This window comes from Hippocampus comes, unplaced genomic scaffold, assembly GCF_001891065.2.
Source record: "Hippocampus comes isolate QL1 unplaced genomic scaffold, H_comes_QL1_v1.1 scaffold101, whole genome shotgun sequence".
NCBI classification, from domain to species: domain Eukaryota; kingdom Metazoa; phylum Chordata; class Actinopteri; order Syngnathiformes; family Syngnathidae; genus Hippocampus; species Hippocampus comes.
In genome coordinates this window covers 818,034-844,328 of record NW_017805451.1, presented here as the reverse complement: position 1 = coordinate 844,328, position 26,295 = coordinate 818,034, and the positions used below count along the sequence as shown (strand labels likewise).

At 41.4% G+C, this 26,295-nt stretch overlaps 1 protein-coding gene across 1 annotated transcript in view; it reads right to left on the bottom strand.

Annotated features, from left to right (window-relative positions):
• cntfr (ciliary neurotrophic factor receptor) overlaps positions 1 to 26,295 on the bottom strand; it is a 192,441-nt gene that overhangs the window by 10,713 nt on the left and 155,433 nt on the right. The window contains exons 5-7 of the mRNA XM_019874069.1: positions 17,552 to 17,669; positions 16,761 to 16,927; positions 9,482 to 9,645 (exon numbers count right to left, since the gene is read on the bottom strand). Of these exons, the coding sequence (XP_019729628.1) occupies positions 9,482 to 9,645; positions 16,761 to 16,927; positions 17,552 to 17,669 (449 nt within the window). The remainder of the gene's footprint in view (positions 1 to 9,481; positions 9,646 to 16,760; positions 16,928 to 17,551; positions 17,670 to 26,295) is intronic.

Sequence of the window (26,295 nt, the reverse complement as noted above, 5' to 3'; positions counted from 1 at the left end):
TATATATATATACACACACACACACACACACACACACACACTCTAGTAGTTGGTTTGGTTTGGGAGAAGAAAAATAAAGTATGTCTTTGAATATGTAATAAACAAACCAACAAGGGGGTCACACGATGATGTACATACCCGCACAATCCAAGAACAAAAGATAACACAGCATATCCCAATTTTTCATCTTTAAAAAATGGATCAGTGCCAAATGTGACACCTTCATAGACACATTATATCCATTGCTCATTAAGAGACGTTCAATTTTTTTTGTCACCGTTTTAAAACAGCTCTCAGGTGTGCTTTCATTAAAATAGCCCCAAGGATCAAAGTGATCCTAATCCTGCCAAATGTACTGTTGGACTAATGCTGAACCTGGCTTCCGTTAGCTTGAGAAACCACTGGACTGGATCTTGCCGGCACATTACTGCCAGCATTTGGTTGCATCATCTTCCACATCAATCGGCGGTAAGTTGTCGCTGAGGCCAACTGCTTGCTTCCACTTGTGGAAGCCAAGCCCAGTGTGTGAAAAATAACAGCCCCGCTGACAGTTTCATGGAGCAATCAAGTTACGCATTTCAGACGTTGAGGCTGCTATCTAATACCAATCTGTGAACCCCAAAGAACTAGCTAATTTAACCAACCTGTTCTCAACACTTAAAGTGAGTGCTTGTTAGCATTCACTTATCATGCAGGCAACATTTAATGATCAAGACATGAAAATACACATCAGTTAGTGTTGTGGTGAGGCGCACGACATCGCCAAACACAAATACCCGCGACCCACACGTTGACAAATTAGCCGAGCATTACATTAACGTTGTTATCAGATGCTAGCATTGGTTACACTCAGTGCTAATTTGTACTGGGAGAACTGTAACTGTGGTTACCAGCAGTTTTCTGGAATTTAGTCCTGCCTCACGACTTACTGTACTGTACTGGTTTTTGGGAAAGGGAAGAGTTCACTCTTCTGTATATAATTTAAGATAAACAAGCTATAAGACAATAATGTTGAAAGAAGTTCAAGTAACAGGAGTACTCAAAGGGAGCTTTGGGTTTCAGTGGCTTCGAAGTTGACTTCATCACACTGAGAGATATTGCTCATATTTTACAATTCTTAGGCTTATATTTTTTGTACATAAGTATCACAATATTAGAAACAGCTCTCAGTCTGATGATGCTGTTGCACTGCTCCATTGAATTCAGTTTCAATTTACAAATGAAAAAAAAACGGATTCTCGTAATTGTCGTTTCTAGAGCAATGAACGTCAGGAGACCAAGAGCAATGTGAAAGGGAGTGAGAGAAACATATTCGAGTTGGTTGCTGTCATTTGCAAAATAAATAATGACATGCATATTTTGGATCAAGCGCGTGGTGAAATAAAATATATATACTTTCTTCTCGTGTGAGTATGAGTGTCTCTTGGGCTGATCTGCTGTACCAAACAAGCAATTAGACTGCTAAAGTAATAACATTTGGATTTTCACCAATCATAAAAGAGCACATACCCAAAGGGAATTGGACATATGCGGCCAAACACAACACCTGCCAACAACAACAACAAAATATTTACCCATAAAACATCACGTTGAGTCACTTCACTACTCCCAGGATGCATGATAGTTATGATGATAAAAGATCTACCCAGATGAATTGACCAGTGAAGGTTTTTTATTTTATTTTATCCTCACTCTGGTGACATCTCTTCATCCCATGCATAAACACCATGTGTTTGTTCATTGTGAACAGCATATGTGAGCAGGAATATGGCACAGAGATCTAGGAAAAAGATGCACCTGGATTGTCGAACCTTTTTCAACGTCCCTCAGCCTTCAGCCTGGCATATGAAATCCATGGTGGGGTCCAATTATTATTAATAGCCTCCAGACAGGACTTGCTTGGCTGCATATTTTTTTAGGCCGTGGTCGGCTACACTATTTGCGCAACACTGCGGCACCCAGCCAATAATCTTGAATGACGCCCTTTGCAACAACTCCTGGCAAGTATTACCGAAGACAACATTACATAGACCTCGACCCCACCTTGAGTAAGTCGGCAGCGTATCGGATGTGGCAAAGTGAAGCGATTTGTGAAGATGCCTCGTTCGCTTGCTCCGAGGAGATCAATATTCAACGATTGCTTTTGATTGTACAAAAGCCATTCGAACTTCATTTTACCGATGTAATTGGCCAATTTGATGGCTAATATGATGGTCACGTCCAATATGGCGGATGCATTGACGTATGGCTTGGAACGGGCAACCACAGTTGAAATTAAAAGAAAAAAAGAAAGAAAGAAAAGCGAAAGCTTTTGTTGAAACGAAAAGGACGATCTGAAATTATACCTCCACTATGATTTGGGATATCATTTAAAATGCATCGAATTCTTGTTTAGATATTCAGTCACGATCCCTGAAACTTTGACTGGTTGAACACATACACTGTGAACCTCCGCATAGCATGCCGTATCCAAATCCTGTCGTTCTGTCTAAAGGACTGAAGCCGAAATGCACCACATACTCACAACCCACAAACACAAATGCACATCCACACATTCCAAAAGCGTTGAATCCAGAAAAGAGGGGCACAGAGGAAATGTGAACATTCCCCCGAGATTGCACACCAACTCTGAGAAAAAGAGAGTGACCTTCTAATTTTCACACATCCTGTCTTGTCATTTTTTCATCTTCTATTTACATTTCCTCATATCGCTCTCTCTCTCTCTCTATCTATCTATCTATCTATATCTATATATATATAGATATATATATCTATATATATATACATTTTCTAATATGTCGTAGTTGGCGGCCATTTTATTGGAAAGGGTATGTAGATATTTCATGTCCCTCGAGGTACGTTGTAACGACATTCGACTTTATATATATACACTTATATAAATATATATCAGGACCCCAAATAGCCCGTTACATTTTACAGTACGAGGTGTCATCCGTGTAAAGGCTTGACATGAATTGTAAAGGTCAGAGAGGGGGGAAAGGACAATGAGATAAGATAAACAGAAAGAAAACAAGATCAGGATGTAAGATTTGTGATCAATTATTTAAAAAAAAAAAAAAAAGAGCAAAGAACCTAAAATCAAGATGGAAAGCAGAGTGCTGGAGACATGGAGCGAATTGGCGTCGGTGGTCAGATCTAATCCACTGAGCATGTCTGTTGTCCTGGAAAGGAAACCCAATTATATGGCACTTCCACTGGCCCGATGCCGCTCGGTGGGTGTATGTGTGTGCTTACACTGAGAAGCTTGGTCTCATTACGTTGACTGACAGCTCCCATTTTTCCAGCATGCTCTCCTCCCATATACCAGCGTATACATGCGCTTGTGTGCGCACACAAACGCCAGGTTCGGGGGATCTTTCACAAGATGGTATTTCTCGCGGCTTGAAGCCCCCAAATCACCCAGGCAGCAATTACTGTAAGAGGGCACGAAATCCTCCAGCAGGTCAAAAAGCATCTTCAGAGCTTGTACAAGTGCAGCATTGAAGGTGACACACGTCAAGTCCGGCTTTCAAAGCGGTTACATATTCAAACGTTGTGAGCGATAACCTTTTGATCAAGCTTGTTCTTTTATCACGTTTCCGAACAGCTCCTGTCACACCTGCAACACGATCACCTCTCTATTGTTGAAAATAGACCCCACATGATCACAAATCATTCATCCACATGTCTTTTTTTCACCACTTGTCCTGTTCAGGGTTCTCGGTGAGCTGGAGCCTGTCCCAGCTCACTTGGGATGAGAAGCCATTCAAACATATGTGAACTACAATCACACACACAAAAAAAATAAAATAAAATACTGAATGCGCATCAAGCAATGTAATAACTGAAGAAACACCAGCTTCACGACCACCACTTGGACACATTCCTCAATTGTCTGCCTATCGACTCTTTGAGTATTGTGAAAATGTTGAAAGACGACTAATCGCAAATGATTAGCCATTGATTTCTCTTCTTTTTGACATTGGATGAATTTCGATAATTACCTTCCATTTCATAATCTGGTAACGGCACATTTCATTTATTTGAGTGATCAATAATAAATGACACTAATATGAATGCTATTTAATTAATTAAGAACATCCAAATGAATCGCATTGCAATTGACAACACTAAACATGTTTAAACTTGTGTTTAAGCACAACCGTCATTTTGATTCGATGCAACATAAAAATACGGGAAATGTACTGTCTGTTGGAAATCCGGTTCTATATTCTGTGATTATTTTTATTCCTATTATTTGAAGACTTGTTTGTACTTGTTACACATGTTTAACAATGAGTACATATAGGGTGTAGCATTTGATAAGTGACTTCTTCCTACGCTTCAAATTCTTTCGGACTCAATTGTCACATAGACAAGCAAGCATTCCTGCTCATGTTTCACCTTTGGACATTTTAAAAACCATCAAGCTAACGTGCACGATTTGGGAATATGGGAGGAAGCTGTAGGACCTGTAGCAAACCCATGCCAGCTTGGGGAGACGGTATCGCATTCAAACAGCAACAGTGGAACCTAGAACTGCGCAGACTGCTGAGCGGATGAAAAAGGGGCACCGGGCAACAGCCATTTGAACCGTTTCATGTTCCCCCTTTCCATCAACAACAAAAAAATAGCTATTTTTTAAATTAAATAATGACGTACGATAAAAAGCAAAAGCAGGTAACACATGATGAGGAGCTAAATTGCTGAAAGCCAACCGTGTCTGCATTTTACAATGAAAATAAACCCCACGGAGGCTTGAAATAACCTTTTAGACAAACCCATTTTTTTGTGAGTTGAAAACGCCAACATTTTTCTTCTGTTCGTTGAACGCAAAAGTCTTTGATGTGTTTCTGGAGCCAAGCTAAATGATGATGACTGGAACGGGATAGCGCGTAGTCGGCCCTGATAAACGACGTGTCTGTGCCAGTGTCCTTCTGATGGGATGTTTTCCCCCAATCAAGGTCTAAACATTTATCATGTGCAGTCACAGATACAGATGGATGCCTTAAGGGGTGGATGCTGAGATATCTGGCTTATTGCATGGATGGAAGGATTGGATGGATGGATGACAAGGTGATAGCCGAGAGTGGAAGACACGATATCTGTAAGTTAAAAAAAAAAAAAAAAAAGTGGGGGGGAAGCATGTCTGCAAGGAGATGAGGAATGCAATGGAATGAAAAACATTAAATGGAATCTATCTATCTATCTATCTGCAGATATTTTCATATGGTTTTGCTAGCTTTTATGCATAACCAGTCCTCATGTCTCCATGTGCTTGCGTATTAGCATCACATTTTATGATTTGCTCAGCCAGAAGATTTCATATACGTATACCAATCACTTTAATTAGGGGAACAAGAATGTGTTAATTTGACTGCTTCTGTTTATTTATTCATATGCATGCGAGCATCTCGACGCTTTGTCTGTGTGTGTGTGTGCGTGTGTGTGTGTGTGTGTGTGTGTGTGTGTGTGTGTGTGTGTGTGTGTGTGTGTGTGTGTGTGTGTGTGTGTGCTCTTGCACATTTGTGCATAAGATACAGTAGTAGCATAACAAAGACTCTGAGTTATAATAAACGCTTTCAATGTGTGTGTGTGTGTGTGTGTGTGTGTGTGTGTGTGTGTGTGTGTGTGTGTGTATGTGCGTGTGTTTGCTCTTGCACATTTCTATGCACAAGTCTGACTGCATGAGTATTCGCATTTTTTCAGTCGACTGGATTTCAGCGTCACCCCCAAAGGGAAATTACAGCACAGCAGATGTAGTTTCATAACATAGCGGAAAAAGAATATTGAGCAATGTGAAATTGTTCTCATCACAGTGACTGGTCCATTGCTTTTAATTGCTCAGAGAGTTGGGCTCCACTTCTCGCTGAAGACAGCATTCGAAAGAGGTCATGGGAAACGGCACTGGATTCATTGAACAGTTTCAGGCAAGTGGATGCGGTGATGTGCGGTGAGGTTCACGGCTGGCGAGTCATTCACAATTGGTCAGATTTAGAAAATGTAAAGATAATTTTTGGAATTTGATATATATATATATATGGCCTAATAATGCCACTGGTGTGGTTAATATAACTCAAATACCGGTAATCAACTCAACTCAAAAGAAAGGAATTATTTTCCTAAGGTGATAACGTAACCCCAATTTGTAGCACTAACCTACTCTAACAGCAGTAAAGTCATAATTATACACCTGTCCCACTGCACAGTACGCGACTCTCCTTTGTGCAGTTCTACTTACGACTGACACTTTTGTTTTTGGCTAGTCAACCTGACTGTGCAACTTAGCCCATTCGTATGAACTCAAGAAGGCTAAATTTGCACATCATTTTGAACAATTCTAGTAAATGGCATAGGATTTCATTTTCATCCATTTTCCGATCCGCTTTATCCTCACAACGGTCGCGGGGGATGCTGGAGCCTATCCCAGCCGTCTTCGGACAGTAGGCGGGGGACACCCTGAACTGGTTGCCAGCCAATCACGGGGCACACACAGTTGAACAAGCATTCGTGCTCACAATCACACCTGGAGACAATTTAGAGTGTTCCATTAGCTTGCCATGTTTTTGGAATGTGGGAGGAAATCAGAATACCCGGAGAAAACCTACGCAGGCACGGGGGAGAACATGCAAACTCCACACAGGAACACCAGAGCCAGAATCGAACCCTGCATCTCTGCACTGTGAGGTCGACGTGTTAACCGGTCGACCGCCGTGCCACCCGTACATGTGTTCTATTCAAATAAAATGCAACACGGAGCTTCCCATAGCTTACAATTTTCTCCGGAATTATTCTAAGAGCACATTGATAAGATGATTGCCTCAAAATGGGTTTCGTCCTTTATTGAAAGTCTTGAGATTCAAATATCCCCAGACGCCGTTCCATTCCTCTTCACTGGATGTCTTCATTTATCACCCCCATAATGTGAAAAACCTTTCTGACTGATGGCCTCTAAAACTGCCCTTTCAAAGTGGCCTCTCGTGCTATTTATCTATTTTTGGCTCCCGTTCCTCAATATATTTTATCACTATCTTCCCTTTGCGCATAGTTCTATCGTTTCTGTCAAAGGCTCTCCTGCTCGTACTCCATTTCTATTTCACTTTTATTCTTCAAGTAACCCCATTTAATTTTTTTTATCCCCCGCCACCCATTTCTAAATTTAATAAGCGCTTATTTTAATTTGGCATTGCTCAGTCATCTCTTACGCCTGCATATGAATCAGTCAAACACTCTGATAATGTTGATCGTTCCTGCAAGTACTCTTTTTCAATCCATTTTCTCCTTCCGAGAGAAACCATATCCGTCACAACGCTCGCGCCGAGGAGATCGGATGCAAGCTCTTCAGCTTCATCACATTCCCAACCATCAAACACATTTGAAGATGTTGTGCGGGAAAGTCATTCTCACCCAGCTGTCTGTCACGCAAGGTGAAAGTGGTGTCTACAAATCTCTAATTGGCTTGCGCACAACACTTGATTCGCAAGATGAGTAACCGCATTCATGTCGGAACCTGGCAATCAAATTAACATCTACCACAAGTGCTACTTTCAATTTATTTTGAATCAAAAACTCGTGTGAGCTGTGTGATCCGATACCTGCCGTGCATCCACAATTCGACCACCACAAATAATGAAATCCTTTCTACCGTTAATGGGAAATTAATCTGGTTCCATCCGCAAATTATACAACAATTAATCATCTCTCTCTCAAACAGACTGTGTGCTTCCCGCAAGGCTGAAAGAATATATCCAACACCTAATAAAAGTCTAGACAGTCACCGTATTTTCTGCCTCTCAGTGCTCTGAAAAGTCAAACTTCTGTCCAAGACGACCACGGAAGACAAAGAGTCAGCAGTTTCCAGCTGTCATTGACTGCATTGAGGCAATTTTCAAATCATGTTCCGTTAAACCAATCGGAACATTGACTCTGGTTTTGGAATGTTTCATGTTATGCATCAGTTCCTGAGTGGTGGTTGAGTGCGTGTGTCAGGTTTAATCATCAATTTCTAGCCACAAATATATATTTTTTTTTCGGGTTGAACTCGCCCCCCCCATCATATCAATGGATGCTTGCAAGGGATTCTGAGAAGTAGGACAGGGCTGTAGGGAACAACGGCGATCCATCGTGTGATAATATATCGTGAAAATGCATTTAGTATCAGATCATCTAACTTGTCAGAAAGCAGGTGTACGCACGCATTAAAAAAAAAAAAAAGCAGCTCGCTACAACAGAAAGCATTCTGACACAGTCTGATAAAGCAGACACCACAAGCATCACTCGTCACGTCCAGAACAACACATTGTGGGTTGAATCCGGAAACCTTGAGCTGATGGGTATGGTATTGTCATCCTTTGCATGCACTTTTTTTTTTTTTTAACAATAACAACTTCTATTTTATAGATGTAGAAATTTACTCAGCTGCAAAAGCACACACACACCAATTTTTTTCCGATCTCCAGTTGCAATCAAAATGAGCTTGAGGAAGTGTGAGACGAGATGCGACTGCTTGGAAAGACTCGAGATGGGGAATATCACTGCTGTGAGGTCGGAGGTAGTAAGTGTCGAAAGCTACCTGCGGGGGGACTGAAAGTGTGCAGGAAAGACAGAGCGAAAGAAAATGTTTTTCGGCCTTTCATTGATACACGTGTGTATGTGCGAGCGCCTGTAACCCAAGTCCTTAAAATAACACCTGTGCAAACCAATGACATGCACGATAATAACACTGCAACATTAGACCACAGCGGACAGAACTTTTATCTTGAATGGGCACATATGCTTTCACTATACGCTGGCCTCAGGGAAAAGAGCCCGGCGCAAAAGAAGTTCGAGACAGTAACATGCAACCAAGTTGCAATCTGGGCGGCTGGACGAAAGCACTTAAAACTAGTTTAAAAAGGGCTTGTTGAGTCTGCTGTTGAACATATCCTCAGACGTTTTGATTTTGACAGGAATAAGAGTTTGGTAAAACTATCAACGACTGAATGATAACGATAACCTTCGATCTACTGTATATAGCTTAGGAGGGATTGATATACAAAGCAGATCTTTAGCGCCCAATTTCGATATAATGTCCATATCAGATTTAAAATAAATACATAAAATAAACCAAAAAAGAAAGTTATTCTACTCATTATTAATTATATATATATAACACACATTATACAGTAGACTGGACATATGTAACTTTGGGTGTCATTGTTTCACATTAATTAAAGTTGGAACTTGCTGGATGAAAAGAGAACTAAGAGAAAAGATCCCTCTTATTAGAACATCAACAATATATATATATATATATATATATATATATATATATATATATACTTTTTTAAAATTAATTTCCCGATTGGAATTTGTTTTTTTTCCTGCCAAATATCGGAATCAGCATCTTACTCAAAAAAATCTGTACCGGTCGGGCCCGAGTGTATATCCAGGCTAACAATCCAGTCTTATGTGAACGCGTTCTCCACAGGATGCTACTTACATGCTGCCACTGCTCCTTGATGAGAGGGCGGTATCGAAGGAAATACTTCAAGGGGAAGTTGTCGATGTCGGGCCAGGTCGCAGGACTCTGCCAGGATACCTCCAGCCTACGTGCATTGTAACGGATCGGAGTCGCCGTCACACGCTCGGGGGGGTCTGGTTTGACTGGGAGGGGGGGAAAAGGAAATAAGAATGAACCAAAGTCTCACATGTTAATGCTCATGAGAGCATCGGCCGCTCGGTGAACCTTGGAATGAAGTCGGTATTCTTTGGAATTAGCTGCTCCTGTTGTGAAATCAATCTGAATGGAGAGCAATGACCAAATGTGGCAGGGCAGCAAAACCAAATTAATAACCAATAATCGATAAATCAAAAAAAACAGAAAATTTTGAGGAAGACCTTTGGGGAATTTGAAGGTGGTGTCAACCAACATATTTCTGGCGTTGGGCCGAAACCCTCTATGTCACAATTTGCTCCATTTAATATTTTTCCCCAAATATATACTAATGGTAGGTTCACATGTATGGGTGTTATTTATACAAATTAATCACCAATCTTAAATTTTGAAAATGGCTTGCTCACCTTAAAAAAAATCCATGTTATTGGTTGAACAAACGTGACGTTTTATATAAAGTGACAAGAAAATCCAAGCCTGGTAGAAAAAAAACAAAAGAGTGACCAAATTTGGTCCTTTGTCCTAAAATCAGCAAATCGTGATGATTCGATGGGTGACTCTGAACATCGTAGCTGCTTTGGACATCAGCCACAATCACCGGTAAAATGACTTGAAACCTGTCTGGTAAGAGATGAGTGACAACAATGGCTGAGGCCGGAAACCGCTCAGGAGTCTGAAGATGAGGAACGGATGAAAGCTGACAGTCCCTGTAGAAAAGGTATGCGTTAGTCCTGCATTCTGTATCCGTATCCTTGAGAGAGAATTCCATTGAAAGATACCGAATAACCTTTTTCTTTGTTCGATCACCCCCATTAGTGAGCAGATAAGTCAGTGAAACTTTCTCCAGACCACGTGCACAAAAGATACAGGATACGGATAGCAGCATTCACGTACAAAGATAGCAGCACAAGATAAAGCATGCATACCGTATGAAATAAACATGAGCTAGACATGTAGACGGGCTACTCTGACCGAACTGCTTGAACACGATAAAGATGGATTTGATCAGATAAACGCAGAAAAGCATCACGGGATGGTTAATCTCATCGTGACCTTCCATCAGTAAAAGTAGAAGGAAGAACGATGAACAGCACACAAGCTGTTTTGTTCACATGAGATTCATCCAGCGGTTCATCAAAGATATGAAAACATGTGCCATTCAGAGAAGGGAATCTACTTCGATCGATGGCCCCAGTGACCATTCATCTGGTCTGAAACATTGCACGGAAGCCGGCCATTGCATTAGTAATGAGCAAAGGGGAGATGGGGGAAGCATGATAAGCTGGAGCCTTGCCAAGCAGAACAAGCAAAGCGCTAGCGGATTTATCACAGAGAGCAGCGGTGGGCGAAGCTTAATGAGGCGATCGCCAAACCAAAGAAAAACGCGATTGTCATATTGTAAACAAAGCTCTGCTTAATGTGCGGCGCAAATGTTATGAGGTTCGCTTCGGTTTGTTTGAATGGGATTCACGTTACGCTTGCTGTGTATTCGTTTTCATTAGCTTGTTTCGAGAGCTAACACTCGCTCAAAGTGTTAAAAAAAAAAAAGAAGCACACCAGCAGATTAATGGTAGCAAAATTTTTCTGAGGAGGAAAAACAAAGTTGTTTAATGTTTATGTAGAGGTGGGCGACTTTGTGCAAATCATTTATTCATAAATTATAAATTTAGCTCGATGTGCATAGCCAAGAATAAAAACCTCTCGGATTCCTTCTACTTTTAACATTTTAAAATGATGAACAAGAGTTCAGACTGTGCCAAACGACAACTATGACTCAAGTTCTTCTATCTGCTAAGTCTTTCATGCCTTTTTCCCTTTTCCATATGATGTTATTACATAAGTCCACTCACTAGACACTTCATTAGGATCACCTTTGTCTGGGAGCACTTGCAGTGCAGTCATACACTTGGCACCATGCGGACCACAAGTGCAATAATGCAATTTTTTTTTTTCCCTGTCAAGGCAGCATTATTTTGCGACCCCACTCGGTTCGGCAGATTCGTATTTCCTCGGGGCGAAATTTTGAAAATTGTAAAAATAAGTTTTTTTTCAGATCTATTTTTAAACATACCGTAAAAGCAGTTATCTGTTGCCCAAACACATTTGTCCATACGGTACATGGATCACTCCACAGCATGGAAGCCAAATGAGTGGTGATTACTTTGGCTGACGAGAACCAAAAGTGTACTTCAACAAAACGTCAGCCTGTCATCAAGCCTCGCAAAGAATTTGCACCAATTAGCTCCGTGAGCTGCCGCTGACAGCATTTGTCATTTTACCCGGCAGAAACTAGGGTGCTTGCTGACGCTTTGCCGTGTTGCTCTTTGCCAAAGATAATTAGCTTCAGTCTATTCATCCACACACTTCATTCTCACTTGCAGCTGGGGGAAAGTAGACCGTGTCTGTGGTGAGCCTGTACCACCAGGAAATCGAGGTGGGGAAAAAAAAAACCAAAACACCACATTACGCAGGAAAGAATCTGACTCGTGCTGTTTCCAGATGGTAAAACGTGGGCATCAGTCATTTCCCTGTAGTCTTACCGTCCAACGTGCATTATTCCCCCATTTATCTTCCTCTTAATGCCTTCAACTTGAGAGGCAAGGTAAGACAAGTTTATTTGTACAGCACATTTCATGTACAAGTCAATTCAAAGTGATATACATCACACTGCTTCACTTTGTTTGGTTCTGGGAAACCACAAGAGACCTGTCACAGAAGACCGGAGGGGTCTGGATGCCTCGTAGGGTACGAGTACGTTATGTGTTTATTTTGGTCCAAGACCATTGAGAGAATGTTACAGCAAGATTTGAAAATCTATTCTTTGACTTACAGGAAGCCAGCGTATGGACGTGAGGACAGGTGTGATGTCGCCCAGTGTCCTGGTGTTTATAAGGACTCTGGTGGTAGCATTTTGGATCAGCTACAGCTGCCTGATTGATTTTTATTATTATTATTTTTTTAAAGACCTGTAAAGACACCATTACAGTGATCTAGCCTGCTGAAAATAAGAGTATCAGCTTTTTTTTAGGTGACTTGTTTAGACATAAAACTCTTAATTCATTTTAGTATTGATCCATATCCAACAAGTAGCTCTCGCTGTAACACATTGTTGACACCTGATGTAGGCAGCATATTGTCATGAAAAAAAAAAAAGACTTTTGTTTTTTTTTTGTTTTTAGCCACATGAAAGAAAATTGTGAAAAGCTTTCCGTGACTATCAGGATAGGTTCCAAAAGCGAAATCCGTGTTTGCAAATAGCAAATTGCCGAATTTGAACGGCAAAACCGCGAGTTTCTGTTCGCCTACCAGACACGTATTGTGTTAAAATTTGCATGATTTTAACGTGCACATGGACGACTGAAAGTAATGCTGGCTATGTGATAGCAGCTGGCCACGGATATCTCGACATTTCAAGTCAACTGTCTGATCTCCTATTACACTCGGGAACCTCCAGGTAAACAAGTAACCTGTGGAGATGGACTCATTTGCAATAATTGCAAAAGGTCACCTGTGATCTTAATCCTCGGTAAATCAATCTTAAATTGATCCAAAACTACTGGTCAAAAAATCCCACCCTATTTCACTGAACACAGAGGTTGTTTCATGATATCGGACTTTTGACTTAAGCAATGAGGGGAGGCGGTTACCAGACTGTGGACAGCTGCCAGAGGTTATCCTTCTGTCCACTGGAAGCCGCATAACATAGCAGGTGGTGCTTTGCCGCCCGCTGTCTTGTGATGCACTGCCATCGGTTACTGATCTCATCCACTCTCAACCGCCACAGAGTAGCTTGTGACTCGTCCGCTTCTTTCTGCCAGCAACTTGCCTGACTGATGAGCTAAATCTGGTTTCTTAGCTCATCTGTTCATTTTCATCATTGGTTATCTCAAGTGGGCTAAAAGAGCAGTCGGCGCACACGCCACATTTTCCTCATCACGTCACAAACATTAACAAAAAAAAAAACGTCCATCTTATCCATACTCTTGACCTCCCACATTATCACCCAATCCCTAATTACATTGTTGTCGCATTGATTTTTTTTGTATTCACAATCACAAAGACGGGTCAGGACAGGTTCCTGACTGACTGTGAAGTTATTTGTCATCAGTAAAAACGCTTCAACTGTAGAAGCCTTGATTTATTTCAAGGAGATGAAACTTGCTCAACGGTTTCTGTCTTTATCATCACAGAATCACAATTCAACACACACACACACACACACACACACACACACACACACACACACACACACACACACGGCTCTCACATCTCATCTAATTTCATTCCAGCAGTATTCGAATGAACAAGGACAGTCATGAGTGGTCGTACTTCCACTCGGAATTAAGAAGTGCGCCAGAAAGCATGAAATTGTTTTATTTATTTACGATATGCCTCGTTTTCCCGTAAAATGAATGTGACTCACAAGTTAAATTGCTAAATTAGACTTTTTTTTTCGCAATACAGGGGCTGAGAGAGCAGTTTGACCAAATGGGACGGTGGGGGGGGCTAAACTAAAAGCTTCAGACATCGACATGCAAACAGAAGGGATGAAAATAGAAAGATAGGAAGAAAGTGAAAAGAAGAGAAGCATGACGGGAGTGTAAAGACTGCAAAGAAAGGAGCACTGCGCGATTTTCGTATCGACCAGTAGTTAAGGGGAGTATCCACAGTGAAAGAGCTAATCCGGCTAGCATTAGCATTTTCATCAATCCTGTGTCTGGGATTTGGCAGAGCATGTCACTGGCTCAATTTATTTAAAAAAAAAAACCAACACACAGCGAGTGTGTGTGTTTTGTACAGCATACACACAAATGTCTCACTCGAAGGGTTACAGCAGAATTGAGAACCGCCAGAAGCACTTCCCTTATCTATTTAAGTGGAGCTCATTCCTTCCTTAAAGTGAACACATTTCCTCTTCATTGCCTCCTAGCCAGTCTCCGAAAAGCTTTAACAATGCCGCTTTTGTGGTGTAACCGTCTTGCGCATTTACACAGACTTCAGAATTCAGAGTGCCACCAAGTTCGGCGAAGAGCAATCATTTTTATGAACTTTTCAAGAACCCATTGCGTTTTGGCGTACATCTGGATAAGTGGGCAAGGCTTTGCACCGACGAGGATGTGGATTCATCGAATCAAATTAGTCAGTGGGGCATGTTTAGGATTCTTCTGCTATTGCAGAGGTTTCTACATTAGTGCCATACTGCTGACTATAGAAATAATATGCCCTATTGCTTGGGGAGGACTTGGGAGTTTGCAATTTTTTCTTTTATGGTGGCTTATCCGCCAAGTTTGTCGAGCGTGACGCTCATGATAATAGTCTAGTGATAAACCTCACATTGTGCTTCGCTTTTTGTGCGATTGCTACTATTTTCCAGTGAGAACATGTTGAGATAAATGTATTGACATGGCAGCCGGTGTTTGCGTCATCGGGCACTTTCTATTGAGAAGCCTTGCCATTCTTTTGCAAGAGTCGCATCAGCTTCAATTAAACGTGTTTGCTGCAAACAAAAGCTGAAGGCTGTGTTTAGTGAGAATGTTTTACTGACACGCGCGGGCTTTGTGACACTCAACCTTCTCGGTTTGTTGTGTTTGTGCTTGGCTCCGCCCTCCTCAGCTTTTTGATTTCTCCGTTGCAAAATGGACTTATACTGGAATGTTTTTTGGTTTGTTTTTTTTTGTAGACTTAAAATTTAAACACTGAATGCACACATGTATCCAAATAGTGTTCTAATACACGAAAGGCAACGTAGCTTGACTATAATTCACTCACAGCAGTGGACAACGCATCAACCTAACTGCAAGTGTGGCGTGTTGCTCGAAAGAAGGAAGAAAAGAGAGTCGAGGAAACTGGATTACAACAGATGAGTTCAAGGAGAAACATGGCTTGCCGTGCGGTTAGCTCATTTCGCGCAACGGTCGAATGGATACAAAGCTCGACAGCAGTTAGGTAGCAGGACCTGCAGTTGCAAACTACCTCTGCTATACATTGACTTTTGCTGTATTTGCATCGCTACTTCAACGATCCATCCATCCCTTTTCTATGCCACTTGCCCTGTTCAGTGTTATGCGGAGCCACCACTTATCTGATCAAAAGGCAGACGATATCCTGGATTTGCCACCAGTCAATCAAAGGGCAAAGAGCAACTATTCACATTCACAGACTGCCAATAAGTTAGACTTGAACAGATGCAGGCTGCTGAGAAGTTAGACAAGTAAAGCACAATGTCATCAATGACTGCCCATTAAATTAGTACAATAAAATCTTGGCATGACACAGTAAGGAGAAATTTTATTGAAGGCTGACGGCAGCAAGAAAAGAGATTGCGTAGTGGAGACTGTGGATGAAACCAAGCATCGCCCGCAGAGTTCGAGCAGGCAGAGGAAGACCAATGTGCAATGACTGTAACGGTGGTTTAAGTCACCCGCTGTTTACTGTATCGGCATACAAAGCCTACTTAACTCCAAAGAATCATCTAATACATATCACATTTTGTCAGGGCTGAATTTAAAATTGCAAACTTATCAATAGCAAGCAGAGAGAGAGAGAGAAAAAAAAACCCAAACAGTTTCCAAGCGATACCATGTAATGGAGTGGGGTCATTTTCTCATGTATGGACTGTGCTTACTTCGTAAGCAGAAAAAAACATCAGCCCGGCATTCGCTTTTCAGTTTGGTGACATTTATTTGGCCACTTATTTCCTATTTTCTTTGTCTTGCTGGCACTGATCATTGATGCGTATATGCCGCAAACCTCCAGAGGGAATAACTAAAATCAATCATCTGTGGCCAAAGAAATACTTCGATGCCGGGGAAGGGGTTGGCATCTTCATTGAGATGACACTCAGTTTTTTCAGTTTCTTTGTTCTATGCCAAGATCTTTGCGGGAAGGGTCCTAAGACTGTGCCACATTGGAAACTAAGCATCGTTGGTCATGAATAACATCAAATGCTTCTTCGCAGAGTGGTAATTTACAGCAAAGTGAGTTCCAAAACGTTTTAAATATCCGGTTCATATGAGCAATGATAAGAACTATACCACAGAATAAAGCCGGTGGCATATCAGAAGAACAAAAGACAAAACAAGTTAACTGAGGATATTTACTTTACCTATACTGGATTCCTCAAAAGAAATTGTGCTGGAGGCTTTCCCCAAAGCGCTGATTGCAGTCACGTTGACTTTGTACGGAAAGATGGAGAAGACCTCTGGAAAACGTACATGGCAGCGGTTCTTATGGATGGAATCTTTTAGCACCTCCAGTGAACGCTGGTTATGTCTGGTGAGAGAAAAATAAAAAACAAAAAACAGAAAGAGAAACGGCAGCATGTTGTAAATATCTTTCAAAATGTGAAAACAATTACCGGTATTTTGTTTTTTTGTGGCAAGAAACCTTTTCGGCTGTTTCGCTTTAAACGTCTTTTGATCCCTCACTGTACTAGAATTTGTGTATTTGCATCTATCCAACCATCTCTTTGAGAGTCTTCGGTATTTTTTGGGGGAGGGGGGGTGGTATTTGCTGTATTCATGCTGTACATCCATCCATCCATTTTCCGATCCGTTTTATCCTCACAAGGGTCGCGGGGGGTGCTGGAGCCTATCCCAGCTGTCTTCGGGCAGTAGGCGGGGGACACCCTGAACTGGTTGCCAGCCAATCGCATGGCACACAGAGACGAAAAACTATCCACGCTCACCATCACACCGAGGGACAATTTTGAGTGTTCAATCAGGCTGCCATGCATGTTTTTGGAATGTGGGAGGAAACCGGACTACCCGGAGAAAAACCACACGGGCCCAGGGAGAACATGCAAACTCCACACTGGAATTCAACCCGGTACCTCTGCACTGTGAGGTCATCGCGCTATGTAAGCATAAATAAAATACACATTTGAAAACAACTTACTGAACGTCCACTTCAAACGTAGTGGGGATGTAGGTTGAGTGCTGCTGGTGCCAGCTGCAGTAGAAGCCTTTGGGATACGTGTTGGATCGACAGGAGACTATGGGCTCTCGAGGGGAAACTGCGGGGCGAAAAAACAAAGAACAGACGGTGACTATTCCACTCAAGTACAATGTTTATTAATCACTTATGCCGGCGAGGAAGACAGGGATGCTCTCCAGTCATTTGCTCACATTAATTCGCGCTTGGCAACATCATCCATCAACATTCCTTCCTTCCTCAAAAAAAGCCGATCAGAAAATCTCCCAACAATTTTGACATCCGATTCTAAAAAATAAGAGTACGACAGTGATTCCAGCTACTGCGCATTAGAGTCTTGCGTGCTGTACAAGGTGCTCCGGAGCGCAGATCATCGCACCGATATGAACGTTGATGACTCCATCAACCAAGAACTGTACACGCCTTTGAAAAATCTTGAAACATTTACGATTATTTTCACAGGTGAAACCACGGAGGAGGGGAGCCACGTTGACAGAGTCATGAAAAGCGGAGGGGGTAGAGGTGTTAAAAAGTTGGAAAAGAGAGTAGGGAGGCAATATTGTATGATGTAAAGAAAAGAAGGATAGTGCAGCGGGAAGCGTAACAGATGAATGGAGGAGGTTGTCCAGAAGAAGCGATGTTATGCCAACTCTGAACTCCCTCGAGATTAAGCTCTTTTCTTCTCAGCAAGTGAAGCACACACTTGTCTACCACTCCCTCTTCCTCCCTGCGGCTCTTTGCCCTTTTTCCCAGAGTTATTTCCATTACATATAAAATACAGTGCTGGCCCGGTACAGCAGAGAAAGAAGATAATTATTTGCTTCTATAAATTGATCCGCAAAGTGCCTCATCTGTTTTAAGACCCGGAAAATTCATTTCACACTCAGTGCTTCATTAGTCCCAATCAGTACAGTATGTTGCGCTATATGGAAGATGTAAGAGCTATTATCAATTTAAAAAATATATATTTTAGATTACACATATTGGGCACCACATTATGAACACTTGCGCAGTTTAATGAGATCTAATTCAACAATGGCATAAAAAAAAAAGACACAAAGAAAATATATGTTGAGGTTTTTTTTTTTTTAGTTTATTTTAGTGGCTGTGCTGTAGAACCCGATACATGTTCCCCAATAAAAATACAACAACAAAAATAAACACCGTTTCGTTTAGAATTAAGCAAAATTACAGTCGCCAGATGTAAAAGAGTGGAGAGTTAGATTTCGTGACTAAGAGCAAAAAGGGAAACACTACCCTGAACCAGTGGTTCTTAACCTGGGTTCGATCGAACCCTAGGGGTTTGATGAATCGGTCTCAGGGGTTCGACGGAGCCTCTGCCATGGAGATTAAGACACACCCGACTCAAGATGTCAATTGGTTATGACACACCCACTTGGCCGTCACTGGCTGCAGATGATCACATTACATCGCTTGTCCAATCAGTGCTGCAGGAAATTTTGTTCGCTCAGTAGTCAACTGTCATGATAGTACGTCATAAAAAAAAAAAAATTAAAAAAAAATTTAAAAGTATACTTATGTCTTGAAATTTTATTTACTTTTTTTCTGTTTTTTTAATAAATGCTTTTTTTATGTCTTGAATTTGGAAAAAGTCATATTTTTGTTTTTAACAAATGAATAATTCGGTGAATGTGCATTTGAACTGGTTGGGTTCGGTACCTCCAACAAGGTTAAGAACCACTGCCCCGGACTGAGCACCAGTCAACAATTTGTCAAATAACACAATGAGTGAGAACTGTTGTTGCGCAACACTCAGTTATGTGAACCATTTCAACACCAATAGACCCCCATTTGAGAAATTCATTTCCTCTTCTGGCCTCTTGAGTCATGATTAAAACCACCCCCCTACCCCAAAAGTAATAATTAAAAAAAAAATGATGCAGTCGCTTTCTTTTCTGTCCTCAGTGAACTCGGAGGTGGCCTGCGAATGATCAAACAAGCACACTTCTGTCGATTCAGCCTCTGGCAGATATCCAGCCACTTCTATTGTAATCCTATTTGTCAAGGCAGACCCTTCGATGCTGTTCTTGGAACATCAGCTCGTCCGACTGTACCTAATGTGGGGCCAGTACCCGTGCGCCGATAACAGAAACATTCTGTTCTCCATTTTGTTCACATTAAATATGAGTTACAAAGTGAGTGAGAAGGCATCCGGAGCACAATGGAACAACTTGCAGCTCTGACTTTGGTTTTCAAGTTACCCGGAAGTCTTTGAGGTCCGACACTCTTCACACTGAGAAAAAAATGCAGATCATCGTGGACCAAGACAAGATGGAAGACAAACCCAGAGGAGGAACAGAGTGACAAAAAGCAGACAAACGTTGGCCTCATTGTATTCTTGCTATCAAGACTTTAGATGGGGGTTGTCCAAGTAATTTCTGTTCAGGCTATTTCCCTGCCACAGCCAGTTAGCTGTGGTTAAGCAGTCACCACGGCAACTAATTAACCTGTCAATAGCATCAGCAAGGAAGTGTCAGAGAGGACATCTAATCACACTCAATTAATCACAAAGACTAATTGGGGCCATCTTGATCAATGTGTCCCTCATCTGAGCGCTTCAGTCAAAGTTAAAGAAAACACACACACACACACACACACACACACACACACACACACACACACACACACACACACACACACACACACACACACACACATTGATTGCCAGGGCATACAAACAAAAACCCACATAGATTTGGACTTGAAGATATTCCGATAGGCTTTGTTGAATGAGCCCTAATCAATGCAGCCACAGTATTAACAACTTGGATAAGCCATATATTTAAAGGCATCAATTAAAGACCATGGCTTGGATAGCCCACAGGACATTTAAAAAAAAATACACAAGAAGACACAAGGTCAAAATTTAACAATGTGAAATGCCAGTTGCATTTCATTCGTTGTGAGGTCTGACAGAGGGAACTTGGTTTGGGGTTGAACAACTTTACGGTTGTGCAAACAAAATCCATTTATTTGTGTTGAGCTGGGGTAGGATAGGGGACTCCCATTCCTCGAGAGCCATATCCTGCCTGTTTTAGATCTTTCCCTACTCCAACACACCTACTTAAAATGATCAGGGGCATTTTAGGCTTCGACAAAGCTTGTTAATGACCCGATCGGGTGTGTTAGTGTAGGCAGGTATCTAAAACAGGCTTTCGAGGAGCCGCAGTTCTCTACCCCTGATGTAGAGGGTGGTGTTGTGTCCGCAAACCTGAGTGCAAATCTAGATAAAGGTGCAAATTAAATAATCCATTTCCACTTTTTGTAATTTGTGTGACTATGGAATGACGGGAGCCATATACCCAAGAATTAAAATGGCATAACTCATCATCCTGTATGAACCACTGCGTAGCCAGTCAACAAGCTTTGCTTCACAAGACTACATTTGGAAAGCATCTATAAGATAAATCCGGCGGTGAAAAATAACATGAAATGGCAATGTCCCAAGCAGTGAGATAATACCACTGTCGCGGTTATGCCCAACAGCACTCGTGATTTTTTTTCCCACCCTCAACCCTGCCGCAGAACGTGCTCCCCATTAGCCTCGCGCCGCATGCGCCACACACCTGCCGCTCGGTAATTCGTAAGGGCCCCTTTTTGAGCAAGAGCGCTGTCTCATTGAAAAGTCGCCATGAAATGGCGACTTTGTGAATTGGTCTGCTTGTTTCTGATTTAAATCGATTGTGTTGACATGTGAGCATGTTTTTGAATGAGAAAATGGAATGAGCGACAGACACAATGGGACCAGAATCTCGTTCGCGAGCGACCGAGTGAGACATCTACAACGTTGCTGAGCGCTACATCTGACCTCAATTCCAAATCCAATAGATGGCTTTTAAAGTTGTTATGTACTTTAGTACTCATGTTCATTCAATTCTTAAGAGGATCTTGTTGTAGATCAATACACACCACTTTTTTTTTTAATTACAAATAGAAAGCAATCCGTATGTTCCCCCATCCCAAGCACAAAGACAAATTCAGTTCTTTGAATTTCAAGCAAACCTTTGTGTTAAATTTTCTGATCTTTGTGTTGTGATGTCTTGTTCTATTTCAAATAACAATAGTACATCGGTGATGGCCTGTATTTCACGTTAAACTTTTTTTTTTCTTCTTTTGTCTTGAATAGAACAAAAAACATCTGTTGCATTGTGAAATACAAATACATATATCGGTCTTCGACAATATTACTATTTTGGACGTCTCACACAAATGTTTGGTTTTTAAAAGGTCAACAAAAAATTGACTCCGATGCTCAGCTGCAATTCTCTGTTGTTCCTGCTCTCTCCTTCCCTTCCGTGTGTGCGCGCGTGTGTGTGTGCGCGTGTGTGTGTGTGTGTGTGTGTTCATACTTATCACCTTTTATCAAAACAATACAATACTAATTTACCTTCATTTGTGACTTACAAATAGTCTTGACTGTTACTTGACAGAGTGCAGAAGTGTGTAAAATTCTTCGCTGTTAATTTTTTTCTAAAACCCACTGTAAATTTCAATGATATGGGAAAAAAGGAAAAAAAATGTGGGTGAAGTACAGTAATGGCTAATTATCATACATAGGACGCGCCTCAGAGGCTGCCATGTTTCCCCGCCAACTTTCTGCTATGGATACACAAAGCTGACAAACTTAGTGAATGTATTTCCTCCAAATCACGAGGTGTGGCGTCTGTAAGGCACCGTCGTGCGCTGCTTCAAAAATGCTTCGGAATTAGGTTCTTGCATTCTATTACTTTACCACTAGATGGCACTAAATTCTACACTGTTCCTTTAAGCCCCCACAAAACTTCCCATCAAGAAGTTTGGATCTCATAACACTGTCTTTTGACAAAATCAGCATAACCGTTATGGCCCAGCGAAATATGCTATTGGTTAGTATTACAAAACCACATATGGCCATGCCAATTCTCCATCCATCCAAAAATATATCATATTTTTGGATGGATGATATAATCATATATCATAATCGAAATCCCAATGGTAAGTGCTGTATCCTTTGAGAGTTGGAGCCGCTGAGAGGCAAAACTCATTTAGACAGATGGCTTTGGTCTCGGTTTGATTCCAATCCAACGCCAATGCTGCGCCATACTGCATTTTAGATTAGCAAAGTCATGTGTCACTGGAGAAACAATGATGTAAATTAAGGAAAAACACACACATATTCATAAAAGGAGACATTGAGACGCTGCGGTGCATTTTTGTCCAGACCAGCTGGCGTGACCAAAGGTAATATAGTTGTTGCGAAACAACTATATTTTTATCCCTCCACTGGACATTCAGCAATATTTTTTTTTGGTGGTTATGCAAGTTAATTTAATTTTTAAAACGTGCTTATCTATTTCATGTATAATAATTGCACAAAACCAAAACTCTTTTTTTTTTTTTTTCCCCCACATCAGTCTTGTGTAAAGCGCTGCAGTTGACTGCACTGGGACATCAAAGCAACGAGGCCCTGTGTTTGAACCTTGCTTGTTCTGTTCGGTGTGCAGCATGCGCAAGTTCCCTTCAACTGTTTCTTATTTACAGAACTTGCACGGGATCCTTTCAGAAGAAACCAAATTGCCCATAGGCGTGAATGTGCTTGAGAAAGTTCTGTACTTTCACCCAAAGGCAAGTGGCACTGACTCAAGTTCTGCAACCCATCACGGGCTAAGCATTGGGTTGCCCTTTTTCGTCTACTTAGAAATCCTTTACTTGTCCTGAGCCATCATACTAAGAACTTTAATGTATGCATATGCACAGCGGCTGCGCTCTTTTCTTTCTTCTTTGTTTTTTTTTTTCTTTTGAGGCCTTTATCTGTCCATGATCCTATCTTCTTTGTTTTTTCAGATCTGAACCTTTAACAGAGTGAGGGTTGACAAGGGACACACACGCACGCACACGCACGCACACACACACACACACACACACACACACACACACACACACACACACACACACACACACACACACTCACACACTCACACACACTGTTCAAAAAAACACTGATGCCCAGACATTCATGGAATGTCTTCGGGGCTATTGGAAACAGTTGTGTGAGAGATGATTGAATGAAAGAAGGATGAATACCTTTCAAAAGCATCAGGAGATGATAAGTGAGACACTGGAAGACCAGGGTGAAGAAAAAGTCAGATGCAAAAGGGAAACTTTATTTGGAATGGCCTTACTTACATAATGATAATTATAATGTTATTTTTGTCATGATTCTGTTTTTGACCAACAGGTGGCACTGTAGAGCCCCCCCTGCAGCTGCACACCTGTTGGTCGTTAGGTAATTAGGTGTATAAAAGGACTCCCGCCCAACCACTCATTGTTGGGTCATTGTTTGCTTGTTTGCTACTGTCATGTTTGTTCCGGTCATGTTTCGGTTATTGTTATGTTTTAGCTGCAGTCATGTTTTTTGTTTGATACTTTGGACTTTGTTTGTTTTGGATTTAGTTTTCTCTATGTTTTAATACAATTTGTCAAGTACACCCTGCTCCTCCCTCCTGCCTGCTTTTTGGGGTCCACCACCAACTCTCAACGTGACAATTTTTGTAGCTTTAAAAAAGACACTCAAAGGTACTTTACATGGTAAAAGAAAAAAAAAACAGAACTAATTAGGCGAAAGCAAAAAATAAGACAATCGCAACATTAAACGCTATATGGGTGCAACAGTGTGTAAAATGGAGAGGTTCTGTTCAACAATCGATTGTGTCATTACAGGTTAAAAGCAGATCTGAACAGGTGGGGGTTTTTTTAGTGCCATTTTAAAAGAGGGGAGTGTGTGAGTGTGTCTGAGGTGATGAGGGAGAGAGTTCCAGAGGGAGTGGGTGGCGAGAGAGAAGGCTCTGTGCACTTTCAGGTGCGGTGCTTGGTTTGGATAGGAGGGATGAGGTGGTTGGCATGGGCAGATCAAAGATTGCAGTTGGGGGCGTCATGGTGTAGCAGGTCAGTGAGGTAGGAGGGGGTGAGGTTTTGAAGGGCCTTGAAGGTGATAAGAAGAATTTTAAACTGGATTCGTTGTTGAATGGGGATCCCGTGTAGGTGTTGGAGGACTGCGGGAATGTGGTGTGGGAGTGTGGGAGGGGATGGCCCAGTAGAATTTTGAAAGTATTGAAGTTTGTTGAGAGTTTTGGTGGGTAAGCCGGAGAGGATGCTCAAGGCGATAAAGGCATGAATCGATGTTTCAGCAGCTGAGGCAGAGGAAGAGCTGCGAATACGGGCGATATTTTTGACATGAAAGAAAGCAGTTTTGGTTTTGTGGTTGATGTGGGTTTCCAATGAAAGTGATTGATCAAACATGACGCCATGGATATGGATAGGAGCAGGAGTGGTAGAGCCGTCAATAGAAAGTCGGGAAAACAATGTGCGAAGCGATTTCGGGCCGATGATGAGGATTTCTGTGTTGTTGCTATTGAATTTGATGGCAATGGAAAGATGAGCACACTGTTTCAAAATTGAAGAATGATGCGCAAACGAAGCAAACAAACTGTGCGCCATCCATGGTGTAACACACTGTTAAGAACTGAAAGGAGGTCAACTTTAAAGGAGATGTCGAGGTTTGCATCAGCAAGCTCCAGACGTCAGACTCCATCCAGTATACCGACTCTTAATTTACCCCGCAGCGCCTCTTGCACTCCTCCCCAAAAGCACACGCTCACTTAGCCACCTGACGTCGCAAATCTTACTCAAAAGCTCCGATATAACAGCTTATGTTTCACAGGAAATAAAAATTCTCAGGCCGCACACGTAAACACAATCTCGCCTCAAGCGATTCCTGCAAAATTATATTGGACATTTCCACTGATTCCTCCACTCACATGAAAACCTTTTAGCGAAGGTAGTTGATGCTTTGAGACGACAACTTACTGCAGCTTTCCCGTTCACTAAGTAGCCGCATTTGTGTATTTTGTTGTGTTATAGACTTTGAGATTCCATTTTTGATTGAGATTTAGTAACATTCACATCTATGCACTATCGACATATATTTTACTGTAAATGGTTGACAACGAATGCTGTAGACATACAAGTCTGTGAGTCAGTTACAAAAGCGCCTCATATCGTTTATGGACCGTGTTCCAAAAGCACGTGTCACTGCTTTTAATATGATACGTTAGGGTGTGTGGATAGGGATGTGCAAGTGCATATATGCAACAATGAATGAGTAACTAATTCTACCTGAAATTACAGGCCACTATATATTTTTTTTTCATTATTAGATTATTTTAAAAGGGGTGGGGGTGCTAAGAAAACTGCTTGCAATATCTCAACATTTTAAAAAATGAAGACAGTTTGCAACTTTGGTATTTTATCAAGAAACATGACGTAGATGCACATAATTTGCTTTGGCGGGCCACATAAAATGATGTGGCGGGCCAGATCTGGCCCCGAGGCCTTGAGTTTGAAACGCGTGCTATCGGCGATCAACAGCTGTGCTGTGGGAATTTTTCCAATTTCACTCTTAATTTTCAGGGATTTGCAGAAATGTGTGCATTACAAATACATCTTTGTTCAAGTACCTATGCTAGCAACATGGTGGTGAGCAAAACAATTCCGAGATTTTTTATTTTTTTATTTTATTTTATTTTTTGGTGACATAAGGTACAATAAACCTGTTTTAACCTGTTGCCACATTTGTGTATTCAGTTGTATTATAGACTTGTGTATTAGCTTAGATGAGCCTTATTAGCATTGTGAATTAGCTTATATTA